At 44.9% G+C, this 15684-nt stretch overlaps 1 protein-coding gene across 1 annotated transcript in view; it reads left to right on the top strand.

The window, feature by feature from the left end:
- LOC134439337 (enhancer of mRNA-decapping protein 3-like) overlaps nt 1-12928 on the top strand; it is a 29023-nt gene extending 16095 nt beyond the window's left edge. The window contains exons 5-7 of the mRNA XM_063189244.1: nt 7443-7596; nt 10129-10346; nt 12293-12928. Of these exons, the coding sequence (XP_063045314.1) occupies nt 7443-7596; nt 10129-10346; nt 12293-12639 (719 nt within the window). The 3' untranslated portion in view covers nt 12640-12928. The remainder of the gene's footprint in view (nt 1-7442; nt 7597-10128; nt 10347-12292) is intronic.
- Nucleotides 12929-15684: the final 2756 nt, after the last annotated feature.

Here is a 15684-nt window from a genome sequence, read left to right as displayed (position 1 = left end):
AGTCAAGTGCAGTAGCCAAATGCCAAATGTAAACTTCTACCTGCCACTGAAAAGTAAATCATGCAATTCACTTATACTTTCAAGTGCAACTGGTTGGTCTCACACATATGCATGCACAAACACGGATGCGCAGCACGCACATGAGCATGCACGATTGAAAACTTTGGCAAGAGAGAACAATGGAAAGGGAGAGAATATTAATGTGTTGGTGTAGATGGGAACAAGTGTTTTATGTGTTTGCATGTGTATGTGTGTGTGTGTGTGTATCAGGGCTTGACACTGGCACCTGCCAACCGTCCAAATGCTGGTAAAAGTTGGCTGTGGCTGGTAACAATTTCAGTATCACTAGCCATTGGCAGGTAGCTTATTCTATTGTATGACATGTCAGAATAGTGTATATTCTGCACTTTGGCCCTTGCGTATCAATTGTTTGTATTTAAGTTCAAGAAAAAGCTCAGTTACTCAGTTTCTATTTGTTTGTTTTATTTCCATGTAGAAACCCATGCACTCATCTTCTTGCTTTAAGCACCTCATCTTCTGAGGTTAGATGTACAGCGTGATGATAGAAAAATCTAATTTGTGGCTACCAGAATGGCGGGATGGCTAGTGACTCGGGAAAATCACTAGCCACAGTGCCCGGCAAGCGAAAAAGTTAATGTCAAGACCTGGTGTTTATGTGTGCCTGCGTGCGTGTGTGAGTGGAAGAAAACGTTGTTATTATAGGTGTCGTAGGTGTGGATCTGAAAATGAAAATTGTTGTTAAAGCTTACATGCACACATGCCAATTCTGCCTCTCTGTTTCCGTCAGGCTGCCTCTCCATCTCCGTTCTCTACTTTTGAGGAATATGTAACATGAAAGCAAATACTCTGTATTATTGAGCTTATAACGAGGTCCGCTCAAAACACGGACCCACACACGGACACACACACACACGGACACACGCATACACAAACACACACACACACACCTTGAAGGCCACTGTGGCAAAATTGCCACACATCCATGGCTGGCATTGCATTCCAGAAGGCTAGCCAATGTAAACTGTGGCAAAGTGGCATTGACAACCTCATGCCTGGATGCCCCGCTCACAGTTTGCCGGCCAATTTAACCTGCTGTAGCATTCAGCCTCTTTGTGTGCTGTGACTCATTGATGAATGACACTGTGATTTCTTGTTGTTTGTGTAATTGAATCTATTATTCCAGTCTTGCCACCATTCAGGTCGTTGAGGTGCGGGTGGATCATATTTTATTTGTAATGTGTTTGTCTTGGAATGGTGTGGAGAAAATTGCTCCTTGATGGGTCATTGTGAACAGAAATTATTTGAAGGCATCAGATAATATGATTAAGGCTATATCAGGCCTTGCACCCAGGTGATTGTTCTGAGAAAGCCTGGAGTTTGTGTTGATGCTGAAAAGGGAAGGGCATGTTTTGGTTGAAACACATGAGTCAGTGGGAGAGCCTGTGAGGGACCATAACTTTGTGTGTGCGTGCACCTCTACGTATGTATGAAATCAATAAGTTGTGTTGCATGTTTGTACAGTTGTACGTCCTATTTGTGCATACTCACTAAGCATTTGGTTAACCTATGCAGCCACAGCATGCCTGCATCTTGGTGCCTTTAGGCGCTGCTCTGCGGTGACTGCACCCCTGTGGTGAGAATGAATTTCCTCTTGGGTACAATACGTAAAGGCTATCTATCTATTTTGTTGTGCTGGCTCCTATCTGTCAAGCAGGTAGCAGCAGCAGCAGACGCCTTCTGGGCAGAACAGTGGGTCAGCTGGCAGAGCATGCCAGTATTCCTCCATTGCTTTTATGAGCGCCACACCTTCCAGTTGAGCGCGTTGAGTGGTGAAACAGGAAGCAGGTGGGGTTGATGGGTAGTGTGCTGTACTGCTGTACCGGGCAGGCAGGATAATCCTCTTCCTCTGCAGCCTGTAATTAGCGTGCCGCCCCAACACAGGCCTACATAAACAGCCGCTCGGCTGAACTGCACATGCACGCAAAATGCACACAACGCACACATGCATAAGCAGTATGAAAGTACACACACAAAAATTGCATTCACACACACACACACACACACACACACACACACACACACACACACACACACACACACACACACCCACACACACACACACACACACACACACACACACACACACACACACACGCACACACACATGCTGATAATTATGCATGCACAGGCATGCAAACACACACATTCAGACGTACATAAAATGCTTGTAGACGCCGCACCAACGTTGCACATTGCACATGAATACACACTCCCATACATAGAGAAGTACACATTCCCTTACAGATGTACACAAAATGCTTCTACCCAGCACACAAACATATGAATGCACATTAATACACATTCCCTGCCAAAGAGTTACACGCATACTCATAATGCCGGCATCATTGCCTGGAAGGGTGAATAATAAGCGATAAGGTGAATTATCTCGGGTGAATTCATGCAGACTGACTCACAAAATTTACTAGGGGATGATTGTAACAAAACCGGAGATTAGGAGGGATTTGATTGCCTTCATACATAAGTGGATTGACTGGAACGGCTTATTCAAACTCGGCCATGGAAGCCAAGGTTAGTTACAGGTGTTTGTCGCTTTCTCAGCCGAAGTTTACTCAAAGGTTGACCCACACACCTGTGATGTATTAGCTGCAATAAGCTAGTTTAATGCTACTGACAACACACTCTCGTTTACACACACACACACACACACACGCACACGCACACGCACACTCACGCACTCAATAACATGCACTCGCACATTCTCACTTCAACATTTTGAACTAGAACCAGACCCTCCGGACACACATGTTGACTCAATGACAACATCGTGTCTTTCATGCAACTTAATACAATGCTGACGTGCACACACAGACACAAAAATGTACAAGTCACACACACACACACACACACACACACACACACACACACACACACACACACACACACACACACACATACACACACACACACACACACAGCCCCGTGTACACACACACAGCCCTGTATACACACAACAAATCATTGTCATAGACACACAAAACACACGCACACAGCAAAGCAAACACCTGTTGACAGTCTGTCTCTCACACACACTCCAAGCGAATCCGTGCTCTTCAAACAGTGTGCAAGCGAGTGAATGGGTGGCTGCAATCTTGGCACAGTAGCTGCGTGTGCGCGTGTGCGTGTGTGTGTGTGTGTGCGTGTGTGTGTGTGTGTGTGTGTGTGTGTGCGCGTGCGCGTGTGCGTGTGTGTGTTGGGGTGGTGGTGGTGATGGTGTGGGTTGGTGGTTGTGGTGGGAAGGCATGGTGTAATTGGCAGCCTCATTGCACACAGCTCTAGTGTCTGCTGCACAGCTCTGATGTCTATTGTCTATGGCTTAACTGTCCTCTACCACCACATGACTGTCCTCTTGTGTGTCACACCACAGCTTCATCTGTCCAACACTGCTACATGGCACGGACCACTTTAGTGAATGTATGCATGGTGATACGCATGGAGTGATGCCTGTGCAGCATATGCTGATATGCGGTGATATGTGTATATGCTGATATACTGAATGGTAGTATGCATGGCCGTATTAGGCTAGATATGGCTGCAGCCCAGGGGCCTCCACCTGCCAGTGGGCCCCCACAGGTTAGATATGGCTGCATCCTAGGGGCCCTACCTGCAAGTGGGCCGGCCCCCGATTTGCCAAAAGTCAAAAGTTGCAGAATGCAGTATTGATACAATATTAAAAAATGAATCTATAATGTCGAGTATAGTTTTAAGTGTTGTTACTACTGCTCTCAACAGCTGGCAGGCATGTTATACTTAATTCCTAGCTTGTAATTATGAGAATGTCTATGCAATTCTGTGGTGAAATTTGCCTTCCCGGGGGGCCCACAGCAACCTGTAGCTTAGGGGCCATCTCAATCTGGCCATGATGGTATGTGTAAGGTTTGTGGTGAATACTGTCAATAGGTATATACTGGGTCAGCAGTGGCCTAATGGTAAGGGATGTGGTCTTAAGATCAGAGGGTTGTGGTTCAAATCCCATCCTTACCTCTCCCTACACCTCCTCCATCCATGGTTGAAATGCCCTTGAGCAAGGCATGCATGATACCTACCCTCATACCTAACCCCAGATTGCTCCAGGGAGTGTAACCAATGTCCTGTAAATGATTGTAAGTCGCTTTGGATAAAAGTGTCAGCTGAGTGCAAAGTGCTGTTTATGTTAATGTTACCATCTGGTTTGTAGAGTGCTGCATCTAACCTGTCTAGAACCTAACCTAGCCGGCACCCTGACTAATGTCTGATGCATAGCATAATTGCTGTCAGCATAACATCCTTGTGATGGACTGACCATTGCAAGAGTTGTGGTCGAATGTCATGGCAACTCTGCTCCCTGTCGCCACACTCCCTTTCAGATGTGTAGCATCTCGTACTGGCAGCATGTAATCCCTAACATGCATATCATGTAATATATATAATATAATCTAGTATGCTCTAGTATTACTAGAAAGTGTAGAAGTCAGTGCGTGCATGCACACACACACACACACACACACACACACACACACACACACACACACACACACACACACACACACACACACACACACACGTTAAGTTAAGTCACCTGTGTGAGTCACCTGTGGCCCCGCCCTGTGCGGTCAGCTCCCGCCTGCGGCCCCGGTTATCTCCTCAGCGCTGCAGGCCACCTGGTAGAGCAGGTTGAACATTGTGTGTGTGTGTGTGTGTGTGTGTGTGTGTGTCTCTGTGTGTGTATACATACACACACACACACACACCATCGCGTGCGGTGCAGAGGTTTGTGTCTGTCTGTATGTGCATAGGATTGAGTCAGAGTTTATGTGTTCGCATGCATGTCTGTGTATGTGTGTGAGAGAGAGACTGAGTGGGTTCGGCACAGTTTGAGAAGGGTGTGAGGAGTATTGGAGGGAGAGAAAGAGAGAGAGAAAGAGAGAGTGTGTGAGTGAGTGAGTGGCCGTAATCTTAAATTTACAAATTACATTACAACACATTACATTATTACACCAAAAAAGGTAGGGAGTGTAAAGCATCAGTTAACATCTCGTACCAAATAAGGTGCAAAAGCCTGTACTCCGTCAGTCACTGCGCACAAGAGAGAGAGAGAAGAAAAGAGTAGGTGAATACAAATATTAAAAGGGATCGTGTCAGGGGCTGAGAACTTGATGTTTAGGATCTGTAGGAGGGGCCAGCAACAGGGTGGAATGGCACTAATGTGCCTACTGTTGGGGGTTAATTAACACCGTTTTGAGGTGGGGGTTTTGTGTGGGGGTTAACAGCGGAATGCCTCCTTCACCTTTCACCTGTTGGAATGACAGCAGTGTCATTAGTTGGTGGCTTCCGGCCCAACTGCATCCCTCCCTCACCCATCCTCACCCCTCCTCATCCCTCCTCACCCCTCCTCACCCCAATCCTACAGTAAGCAAAGCACCTCCCTCCTTCCTGTGCTCCTTGAGCTTGCATGACAGCCGGCAGATGTGTTTATCGCTCGCGTGAGACTCAGACTGTGTGTGTGTGTGTGTGTGTGTGTGTGTGTGTGTATGTGTGTGTGTGGGTGTGCATGCATCTTTGTGTGTGCTCGCGTGCCTATGTACAGTACTTGTGGGTGAGTCTCACCACTAGCTTGCGCTCTCACCTACTCATACGTGCACAAAGTCACGCAATGTAGACCTTGCCGCTGTGTGTTCCTGTGGCTGTGGTGAAATGATGAAAGAGCCTGGGTGTGGAGACGAGGAGAAAAGGAGAGTGAGATAAGCATTGCAGAAGGCACGACACCTGTACATCGCCCTCTCTCTCTCTCTCTACCTCTCTCTCTCTCTCTCTCTCTCTCTCTCTCTCTCTCTCTCTCTCTCTCTCTCTCTCTCTCTCTCTGTGTGTGTGTTTCAACATAATCTACACCTCCCTGTAGGGGTGTATATGCTGCTGGGTAAATAATCACTTCCAGTATACAGTATGTGTAACATTGTGTGTGTGTGTGTGTGTGTGGTTGTGTTTGTGTTTGAGAGGGAGTCAAACAGGATGAGAGAAGCTGACAAGGCTTTGTTCTTGGTAGTATCTGTACAGCATGAAGTAATCGCTCAGGCATCCTGCAAAGGCAAGGCTAGTCCAGACCAGGCCAGGCCAGGCCAGGCAGGCGGCCTTCATCGCCCCTGATGAGCTCTTCTGAGGCAGGACACTGTGAAAGTTGCCTTTCCTGCGGCCCATAATGCCCGTGGGACTCCATTAAGGCCTTAAGTGCTTCCCTGTGGCTTGGATGCCAACTGAGCACACACACGACAACGCGGTCATCTACTTGGGATGAATGGGTTTTGCACATGGCGCCTGAACTAAGGCATGGGCCGCAGAGTTCATTACATATTTGCTAGTTAACAGTCATATTCACTATGTTTACATGATGTTTTTTTATTTCGAATGAATAATTCTGAATTAAATAGTTCTGTCAAGTTTACTTTGATCTGTCCTTTAATTCCAAATTAAGAGGTGTTTACATAATGTTTTTAAAACAGAATTAAGCTTAATTCAGAATTAAAGTCAGTTAATTCAGAATTATATGTGTCATGTAAACCTAGCAAATGACTTTGTAAAATTGTCATCACGGTTCGCAGAGAAAATATAGAAAGAATACGCCAGCCGGTTTGAGATTAGGCACAGGAACGGACATGGCACGGTTTTCTGTTGGCCTGAACGCGCCTTGATGCCTACCGTACCGATCACACAGAGGCAACATGACCATGATCACAGCAACATACACAGTACTCGCTTGTATGATTTCGCACATAGTGGCTGAAATAAGACATGGGGCAGCAAGTAATTAAATGCGACTCATTTTATTGCTTAATATTTTTATAGGTAAGCATACTTCAATGAATTTTAGGGCATTTCAATTGTATTTCTTGCTTTCTTTCTGGCATGTAGCTCACATTCTTTGCATTGTGTTTGTGCGTGTGTGTGTCTTACAGGTCTGTTTCTATGTGAACTTCAATAAACTTTTGCTGTTTGTGTGTGTGGCGCAGGGGGTTCTTTGTGTAGGTCTGAGAGTTGCTGCTTATTTTTTTTGTGTGCATATGTGTGTGCTTGTGCTCTTGTATATGTGGTGTGGTGTGGTTGCCCAAAAATGTTTTCGTGCCTCTGTGATTATGGCCATTTGTCAGTGCTTGTGTGTTTGTGCATGTGTTTACACATTTGTAGACCTTTTCTCATGCCCACTAGCACTGAAGCACATACAGATGTGCATTACAGTCGCTGATATGACTGCATAGGAGGCCATCATTTACTCTCTCTCTCTCTCTCTCTCTCTCTCTCTCTCTCTCTCTCTCTCTCTCTCTCTCTCTCTCTCTCTCTCTCTCTCTCTCTCTCTCTGTCTCTGTCTCCAGACTCGGGGCTGGTGGTACCCAGTGTATCCTATGAGCTGTACAAGCGGCTGCTGCAGGCGTGTGAGAAGCAGGGCCTTTCTCTGGAGCGCAGGATGGAGATCACTGGAGTCTGCGCCTGCCAGATGGCCCTCACACTCCTTGGAGGGCCCAACCGGTGTGTGTGCGTGCGTGCGTGCGTGTGTGTGTGTGTGTCTGTATGTGAGTGTGTGTGTGTGTGTCTGTATGTGAGTAAGAAGTCATGCAGTAGTGTGCATGAATGGCTGGGAAGGTGTGTGCGTTTGTGTGTTGTTCCTCCTGTAAATATAGGCCAGTCGGTCCTATAGAGTTATGTCACCATCTTAACCTGCTGTCCCCACTATGTTGCAATGGCATGTTTGGAGTAGGATGGTTCGGCTTAGACAAAAAGGGCCACCGACTCTGATCCTCCCCATTCACCGTGTTGTTTCCTCCGTTGCCATGGTGAGGTGTAGCCATTATTGCTCTGTCACACGCTAGCACGCTATCCTGTCCCCGCTCGCTCGCTGGCTCGCTGCAGATCCGCCGAAGATTCCTCACCGCTACCTTGATGACAGGTGCTCTGCCCCCAAGCACACCCCCTCTGCATGTAGAGCAGAGTATAGTAGAGTGGAGATACTTTATTGACCTCGAAGACGGTTAAAGTATCTATCAGCTTTCACAGCACAGTATTTATACATACTCTACTGTATCTAGTATAGTAAGGTGGTGTACTATGTATTTTTGAATGCACTATGATTGCTCCTGGCAAATGCCTTGAAACATCTTGGAAGTCTTAACGGTGCACTGTGTAGGATGGTGGCCAGAGTATTGCAACTATGCTGCTCATTGAAACTCTGCTGCCTACTGCCAAATTTGGTCTTTTCATGAATATTTGCTAAGTAATAAACTAACATTTACTAGTATGACCAAAGAACAGTACGTGTTTCAGCATAAAATTATTTAAATTAAAAATGACTTAGAATTTGATGATGGTCGTAAATATTCATGAAAAAGGTAACATTTGCGAATGGCCAATGTGAATTTGCAAAAAATATTACAAAGTGAACCTTTAAGGAAGTTATACACATGGAACAGGAAAAGGGGCTCCTACAGTATACTCATATATTCACTTAAACCTAAATGTCCTGGTGCAAGAGGGGACACGATTGAGCCTACAGGCATCGCCCCCACAGTCCATTAAAAAGCTGAGGTGTTGGGCCAAATATGCCCTGGAGTGGGGGCGAGGCGAGGGGGCTTCTTTTTGTGACGTTTATTTGTGCTTTCTGATCTTCTGTGAGGCACCTTGTCAGTCAGGGTGCTTGAGGCATTATCCTGTGACAAAAGCAGGTGTGGTCACACTACTGGACATACAATGTAGGAGGTTGCTTTGGTGCCCCTCGACGACCAAACCCACACAAACTTTTTTTTGATGTAAATACCACCATAATCTCTCTTGGTCTCTTAAACCAATTGACACAATGCTAAACTTGTGCAACAACCTTGCTGGTGGTTCAAAGGTTTCTTTCACTAGTGATGGTGGTTATGTAACGTGTTGGCAGGCTTTGTGTCTTGAAGCTGAGCACTAGAGAGGGTCTTTGGTCCCTGTCTTGACAGCGCTCGTAATCTCGGCCACCCCCTCTCTAAACCTTTGCTCTGGAAGTTAAGGATGAGGGGGTCGTAAATAAATGAGTAGTAGGCATTTAACTGCTCTTCACACTGTCATTATGCCATATCTCCGAGCATATTTCTGTCTTATATAGGGAGTTCCTGGAAGGCCCAAACCCTGCCGTGCCTTGTAAGCACCAGATACAAGAACAGGAATGAATATGAGTTATTGCCATTTTTCGTGCCATTTTTGAGACAGAAAAGGCAAATATTTTGAGGCAGCTCTTATGTCTTTCTTCATCTTTTAGTTGTTGTTGTTGGGATTTTTGGGAGGGGGGCATCTTTGCAATAAATTACTGATTATGCTTTTTCATAGTCAGAAACTGTATGGCATTAAAAGTCTTGTGTAATTGTAGCACTCTTGCCTGTGTTTTCTCCTGCCTCTGTCACTTGTGGATGTCATCTGGAGGTCAAAGTAGAGCAGATGACATGAAGTCATGTCAGCAGCGAGGTCCAGATCAATGGTTAGATGGATTTAGGGGGGTACTCACACCTACCTCCAATTTACAAGACCTAATCTGACGTGTAAAAACCTTCTTCACAGACCAAAGTCTTTTAAGTGGACCAAAGCAGTTTTGTTGCCTTTAATCAATTGTCTTCATTGATTGTTTCCTGTCAGACCTTTGAGTGCCGCATTAGTTGTGTCGCAGGTCAGAGCATAACAGGATCCACACTTGTCATTGTTGAACCTGGCTATTGATTTGATAAGAGAAGAAGGTGGTGAAGTGATGAACCTGGCTTACAGGAAGTGGTGAACCTGCTAATAGATTGTCCACTGGTGTCATTCAGCCTCCAGGCTTTTCTATTTGATGATTCACCGCTACCACAGGTTTACTTAACCTGATTTTACTACTAAGCCAGGTTCTTGGAATGCGCCCCTGAGTGATTTAACAGGTTTAGGTTGAAGAGGGATTGTGGCCTGAGGAGGAGACCAGTGGTGGATTGAAATTTTACCGTTTGTTAAATGAATTGTGATCGATTCCTTTCCTGTGCTCTCCTCCCCTCTCCTGGCTCCCACCTCCAGACTGAACCCCAAAAACGTGCACCAGCGCCCCACGGTGGTGCTCCTGTGTGGGCCGCACGTGCAGGGCGCTCAGGGGGTCAGCTGCGGCCGGCACCTGGCCAACCACGACGTGGAGGTCATCCTCTTCCTGCCCAACTTTGTGAAGATGCAGGAGGCCCTCACCCACGAGATCAGCCTCTTCGGACGTGCCTGGGGCAAGCAGGTGTCCAGCATCAGAGGTACAGTGTTTTTTTTTTAAATCAACACTACACTGTAAAGCGGTTTCCCCCTTTCATCCTCTGTTTATTGTCTCAGTCAAGTCAAGTCAGCTTTTATTGTCAGTTTCTTCATATGCACAGGTCATACAAGGAAATTGACGTTTCATTTTCTCTCTATACCATGAAAGGACATAGACATTCACAAGACTGACATTTACAGACTGACATCAAAGTGCAAGACAGGACAAGTAGTGATGGTCCAATTGGTCCAATACCAGTAAAGGTCCAATTGGTCCAATTGGTCCAATACCAGTAAAGTGAGGAAGTAACAAATTCAAACTACAGATGATTTATGCAAACTTGCATTTTATAAGTTTTAACCCACGGTGAGCCCCAAAGTAAATCCAGAACTGTTAGGAGTTGATGAATCACTGATGAAAGATGTAATAATCATTGAGAGCTAGTTTTTGTTCGCTCAAGTCTTTTTGATGAAGCTCTCGGCCTGTAACAGAAAGATTATGAGGATGTAATATTTGCCCATCTTCACTTGTTTGCATTTCCACGTGTTTATCAAACAGTGATGGAGTTCTCTCAGCTGGGAAACGCAACACATGTAATTTTGAAGGCCTCCGCCAGAGTTGCTTACTTGAAATCTAATAGTAATTGTTGTTAAAAGACAGGAGTATTTTGCTGCCCCCTTATGGTTGACAAAGTAAGATATTGTAGAACAGCAGGGCTTGTGTTGATTGACAGTGTAGTGAGATGGTTGGGAAAAGTCCACACATGATGAGGATTAATAACTACAATGGTGTATAGTGTAAAATGCAGCTTTATGGGAAGGGGAGTGAAAATCATTTTCAAGCTTTAAAGGGACACTGTGCAGGAAATATTCAAAAAGGTACTGCAACTATGCTGCTCATTGAAACTGGGCTGCCTATTGCCAAATTTGATCATTACATGTAAGTTTACTAAGTAATAAACAAATATTTTCTAGTATGGTCCAAGTACAGTCATTTTTGCTGCTAAAAATGGCTATTTTTGGAAATTCAAAATGGCGGACCATAGAGAAGATCCCCTTTTCATGTATGAAAAGTGCAATTTTTTCAGTCATAATGCACAGGGCTTTTTCTGAACGGGGAAATAGGGGCGCTCCACCCTCATACCTCCGCGGGTGCACCCTCATACTTCTTTTTTTATATATATATATAAATTACTGTTTTGAGCGCCCCTAATAAATTCCCCCCTTCACCCCCCAGAACCTGCCATGATGCTCCCTCATGCCAAAAATTCCTAGAAAAAGCCCTGATGCATACTTAGAATTTGATGCTGGTAGTAAGTATTCATGAAAAAGGTAACATTAGTGAATGGGCAGCATGAATTCTGGAACTAAACAATTAAAAATCTCACACAGTGTCCCTTATATATCCAGAATAAGTCCAGTCGACTCGTAGGAGAATATAATGTACGTACAGCAAAACAAAATTAGATGGATGTTGTTCATTATGTCTTGTGGTTATTATACATTTTGTAATTTATAATGAATTAATAAAATAAGTTATTTTGTTTCAGATATGTAAACGTTTGTTTTCTTTTACCTGACATATTTCGATGGTGAAACTTCTGCCTTCATCTGAGGGTCACATGGATGTTGAAGTGTGACGTGCTTTAAAACGGATGATGTTGTTCAACATCCATGTGACCCTCTGATGAAGACGGAGGTTTCACTGTCGAAACATGTCAGGTAAAAGATGACAAACTTTCACATGTCTGAAACAAAAAAAAACGTGAATATTTGATATTGTATTAATAGAATTGAAAGACTGGTTTCAAGTCTTTTGTTAACTGCTGTTTTGGTATGCTCTTATCTGACCCGGTCAATGTCTCTAGCTCCATATTTCTGCTGTATTCCCCACCATGTCTTTCCCTTCACCCTTGTCGCCCCCTCCTTCTCGCTGTTTTTCCTGCAGACCTGCCCACAAGCCCAGTGGATCTGGTGGTCAACTGCCTGGACAGCCACGAGAACCCTCAGCTGAGAGAGCAGCCCTGGTACCGTGCGGCGGCCCAGTGGGCTAACCAGAACAAGGCTCCGGTGCTCACCATCGACCCTCCGGTGAGCCCACAGGGCCAGGCGCCGCCGGCCGTGGAGGCCAAGTGGTCCCTGTGCCTGGGCCTGCCACTGGCCCTGGGGGAGGGGGCCGGCCGGGTCTACCTGTGCGACCTGGGGCTGCCCAGGCAGGTCTTCCAGGCTGTGGGCATCCACTACCAGTCGCCCTTCGGCTGCAAGTTTGTCATCCCCCTGCACGCTGCTGCCTGACGTCAAGACAGGGATTTCAGCTTTGGGCTCTGTGGAGTCATGCACACACACTCACTCTTTCTGTGTCTCTCTTTGTCTCTCTCTTTCAATCTCTCTGTCTCTCACACACTCTCTCTCTCTCTCTTTCTCTCTGTTCTCTCTCTTTTCCCTTTCTCGCTCTCTCGGTCACACCACGCACGCACGCACGCACGCACGCACACACACACACACACACACACACGCACACGCATACCCTGTGCAAACACTAAATCACTCCTTTAATAAAAACACACACCTTTGACTGCAAGCACTCAGAACTTTCGATTTGTTTTATTATATTAAAGGAGTCTCAGGAGATGGGCACTTTCCCATGACATGGCACTTTAAATAAACAGCACTTGGGTTTGTTTTCTTGGTGGACTGCGGTGAGAAGGGCAGTTGTGGACTGGGGTGGGGGGTTGTAGAGGGGCATTTTTTGAGGATGCAAGCGAGTGATGATGAGGGTAGGTTGTGTGGATGTGTGGAGAGTTTTTTCAGAGAATGGGGTTGCACTCAGCCAATGGCACGAGCAGGGGCGCGAGGAGCCGAGAGGGTCTCAGCCCAGGGTTCAGCGATCGCGTGCGGAGCCTCGCCAGGAGAGGAAAGCCCATCAGCGCTCTCCACTTCCCGTCTCTGTTGTGCGGCGGTGACACGACGCCGCTCACCGTGACCGCGGCAACAACCTTCTGGAGACGGGCGGGAGTGTGTATAGCGAAGACGGGAGTGCTGCACTCGTGGCACGTGACCTCTGACCCCTGCCTCCCTTCTCCTAGGACCCTGATTGGCGGAGGGGCCCCGAGGTGCACTTCCTGTTTCCTGCCCAGGGTTGTGTGGGCAGAGATGTGATATGGCTGACCTCCTCTCAACTGCACTTTAGCCTAGCAATGCACTTAACACTACTACCTACATGAAGAGTAAGGCCAGGCAGTGGTTTGGGGTCAAAAAGGTTTATTAGGAATGTGTGCATCTTTATAACCGTGTGCATTACAGCAACATATTTTCATTAGTTAATTGGTCAAGTGTGAATTTCAGTATCATTGATGAACGTTGTAAAAAAAAAATTGGTAACACTTTCTATGAAGCCCATATCTATAGCGCATTATGAGCGCATTTATAACAAATGATAATGCGCATTATAATTACTTACAACGCATTACGACTACGCCCATGATGTTTCATGATGCTTTATATTAACCGTTACGAATAACCATGAATCTAGCTTATAATACTTTATAAATCCAAGGGTGTTATGAGTGCTCATGACTGATAGATAGATAGATAGATTATTTATTTGTCCTTTCGGAAAATTGTTCTGTGCCATTTTCAGTGCATCTGATACAATTACAAAGACATTACAATAAACAAGAACACAATAGACAAACACAACCCCCCCCCCTCCCTCTACAGGACAAAAAGACAGGTTATAAACTACAGGCTTCCTAATGGGGCTTATAGTATATTATGAGTACTTATACCCCTCTATGCACAGACCTGGGTGATAAACTGTCATAAGGACTCATAAGATGCTATAATGTTCCATGTGAGAAGTCGTTAATGTGTGCTCTAAGTAAAGCGAAGTTCATATGAATGCATTTATAATGCACTGTATAATGCACATCTATAATGCATCATAATGCAGGCAGCCTGTAGTTTATATCCAGTCACGAGCACTCATACACCCTTGGATTTATAAAGCATTATAAGCTAGATTCATGGTTATTCATGACTGTTAACATAAATCATCATGCAACATCATAGATGTAGTCGTAATGCATTGTAGGTAGCTTATAATGCGCTATAGATATGGGCTGTAGGGACACTGTATGGGATTTTTAGTTGTTTATTTCCAGAATTCATGCTGCCCATTCACTAATGTTACCTTTTTCATGAATACTTACCACCAGCATCAAATTCTAAGTATTCATTATGACTGGAAAAATTGCACTTTTCATACATGAAAAGGGGGATCTTCTCCATGGTCCGCCATTTTGAATTTCCAAAAATAGCCATTTTTAGCTGCAAAAATGACTGTACTTGGACCATACTACAAAATATTTGTTTAATACTAAGTAAACTTTCATGTAAATATCAAATTTGGCAATAGGCAGCCCGATTTCAATAAGCAGCATAGTTGCAGTACCTTTTTTTTTTTTACCATTTCCTGCACAGTGTCCCTTTAAGTAAAGTGTTACCAATTTTTATTAAAGTTAACTGCCACATATTCCTCACCTTGACATGGTTTCTGAATGATGGTTTTCACCAGTTGGCAGTGGCACTTGTTAAGTATACAGGACACATTTTTTGTTGACTTTGACTTGACACATCTGCAGAGCCACAGTTAGGCTGTCAGGTCTCTGCATGTTCCCAGAGGAATCTGAACAGGTGACAGGTGTCATGCGCTCATTCTTTCCATGAGGTAATTTTTTCAATTCTCTCAGAATACCTGATTGATTACAGTGGTGGTGATGAGGACAGTTGGCATCCAGATTGTCAACACCTTAATGTGCATGTGTTGTGATCTGCCCAATGGATCTGCCTGAAAGAAAAAAGTAGTAACCTAATTGTGATGGAAGTATTGCATGCCTGCTCGTTGGCTATTTCCTCAATGTAATATAATAGGCATGTTGCGTTGTTTTAAAAAAATAATAATAGGCCTAATAATATTGTAAAAAAAATGCATCCAAAAACTTACCCCACAATACAGATTTCAGATTTCAAACTCAGGTCCGGTGGCCAAATCTGGCCCGCGGGATCTTTTATTCACCCAGCGAAATCATTTCAAAGGTCCACTTACATCAATAATGCATTGCGCCACAAGACTTGAGTATGAAATTTGGTGTGTCACAGGAATATGATTGGGCCCAGGCCAATGAAAGAGCTCACACATGCAACACTGCGGAACGTAGGCCTACCATATGTGATGGGGAAGAGTGTGAGTGAAATGTAACTATGCATATTAATTGCATGTTGTCCATTTAAAAAAAAAAAAAACATTTTGAGTTTGGCCTGCTATACGTTCCAGTTTTG

This window comes from Engraulis encrasicolus, chromosome 22 (genome assembly GCF_034702125.1).
Source record: "Engraulis encrasicolus isolate BLACKSEA-1 chromosome 22, IST_EnEncr_1.0, whole genome shotgun sequence".
In the NCBI taxonomy this organism is placed as follows: Eukaryota; Metazoa; Chordata; class Actinopteri; order Clupeiformes; family Engraulidae; genus Engraulis; species Engraulis encrasicolus.
The sequence above is the reverse complement of the archived record's forward strand: the minus strand, read 5'-3'. Positions and strand labels throughout refer to the sequence as shown.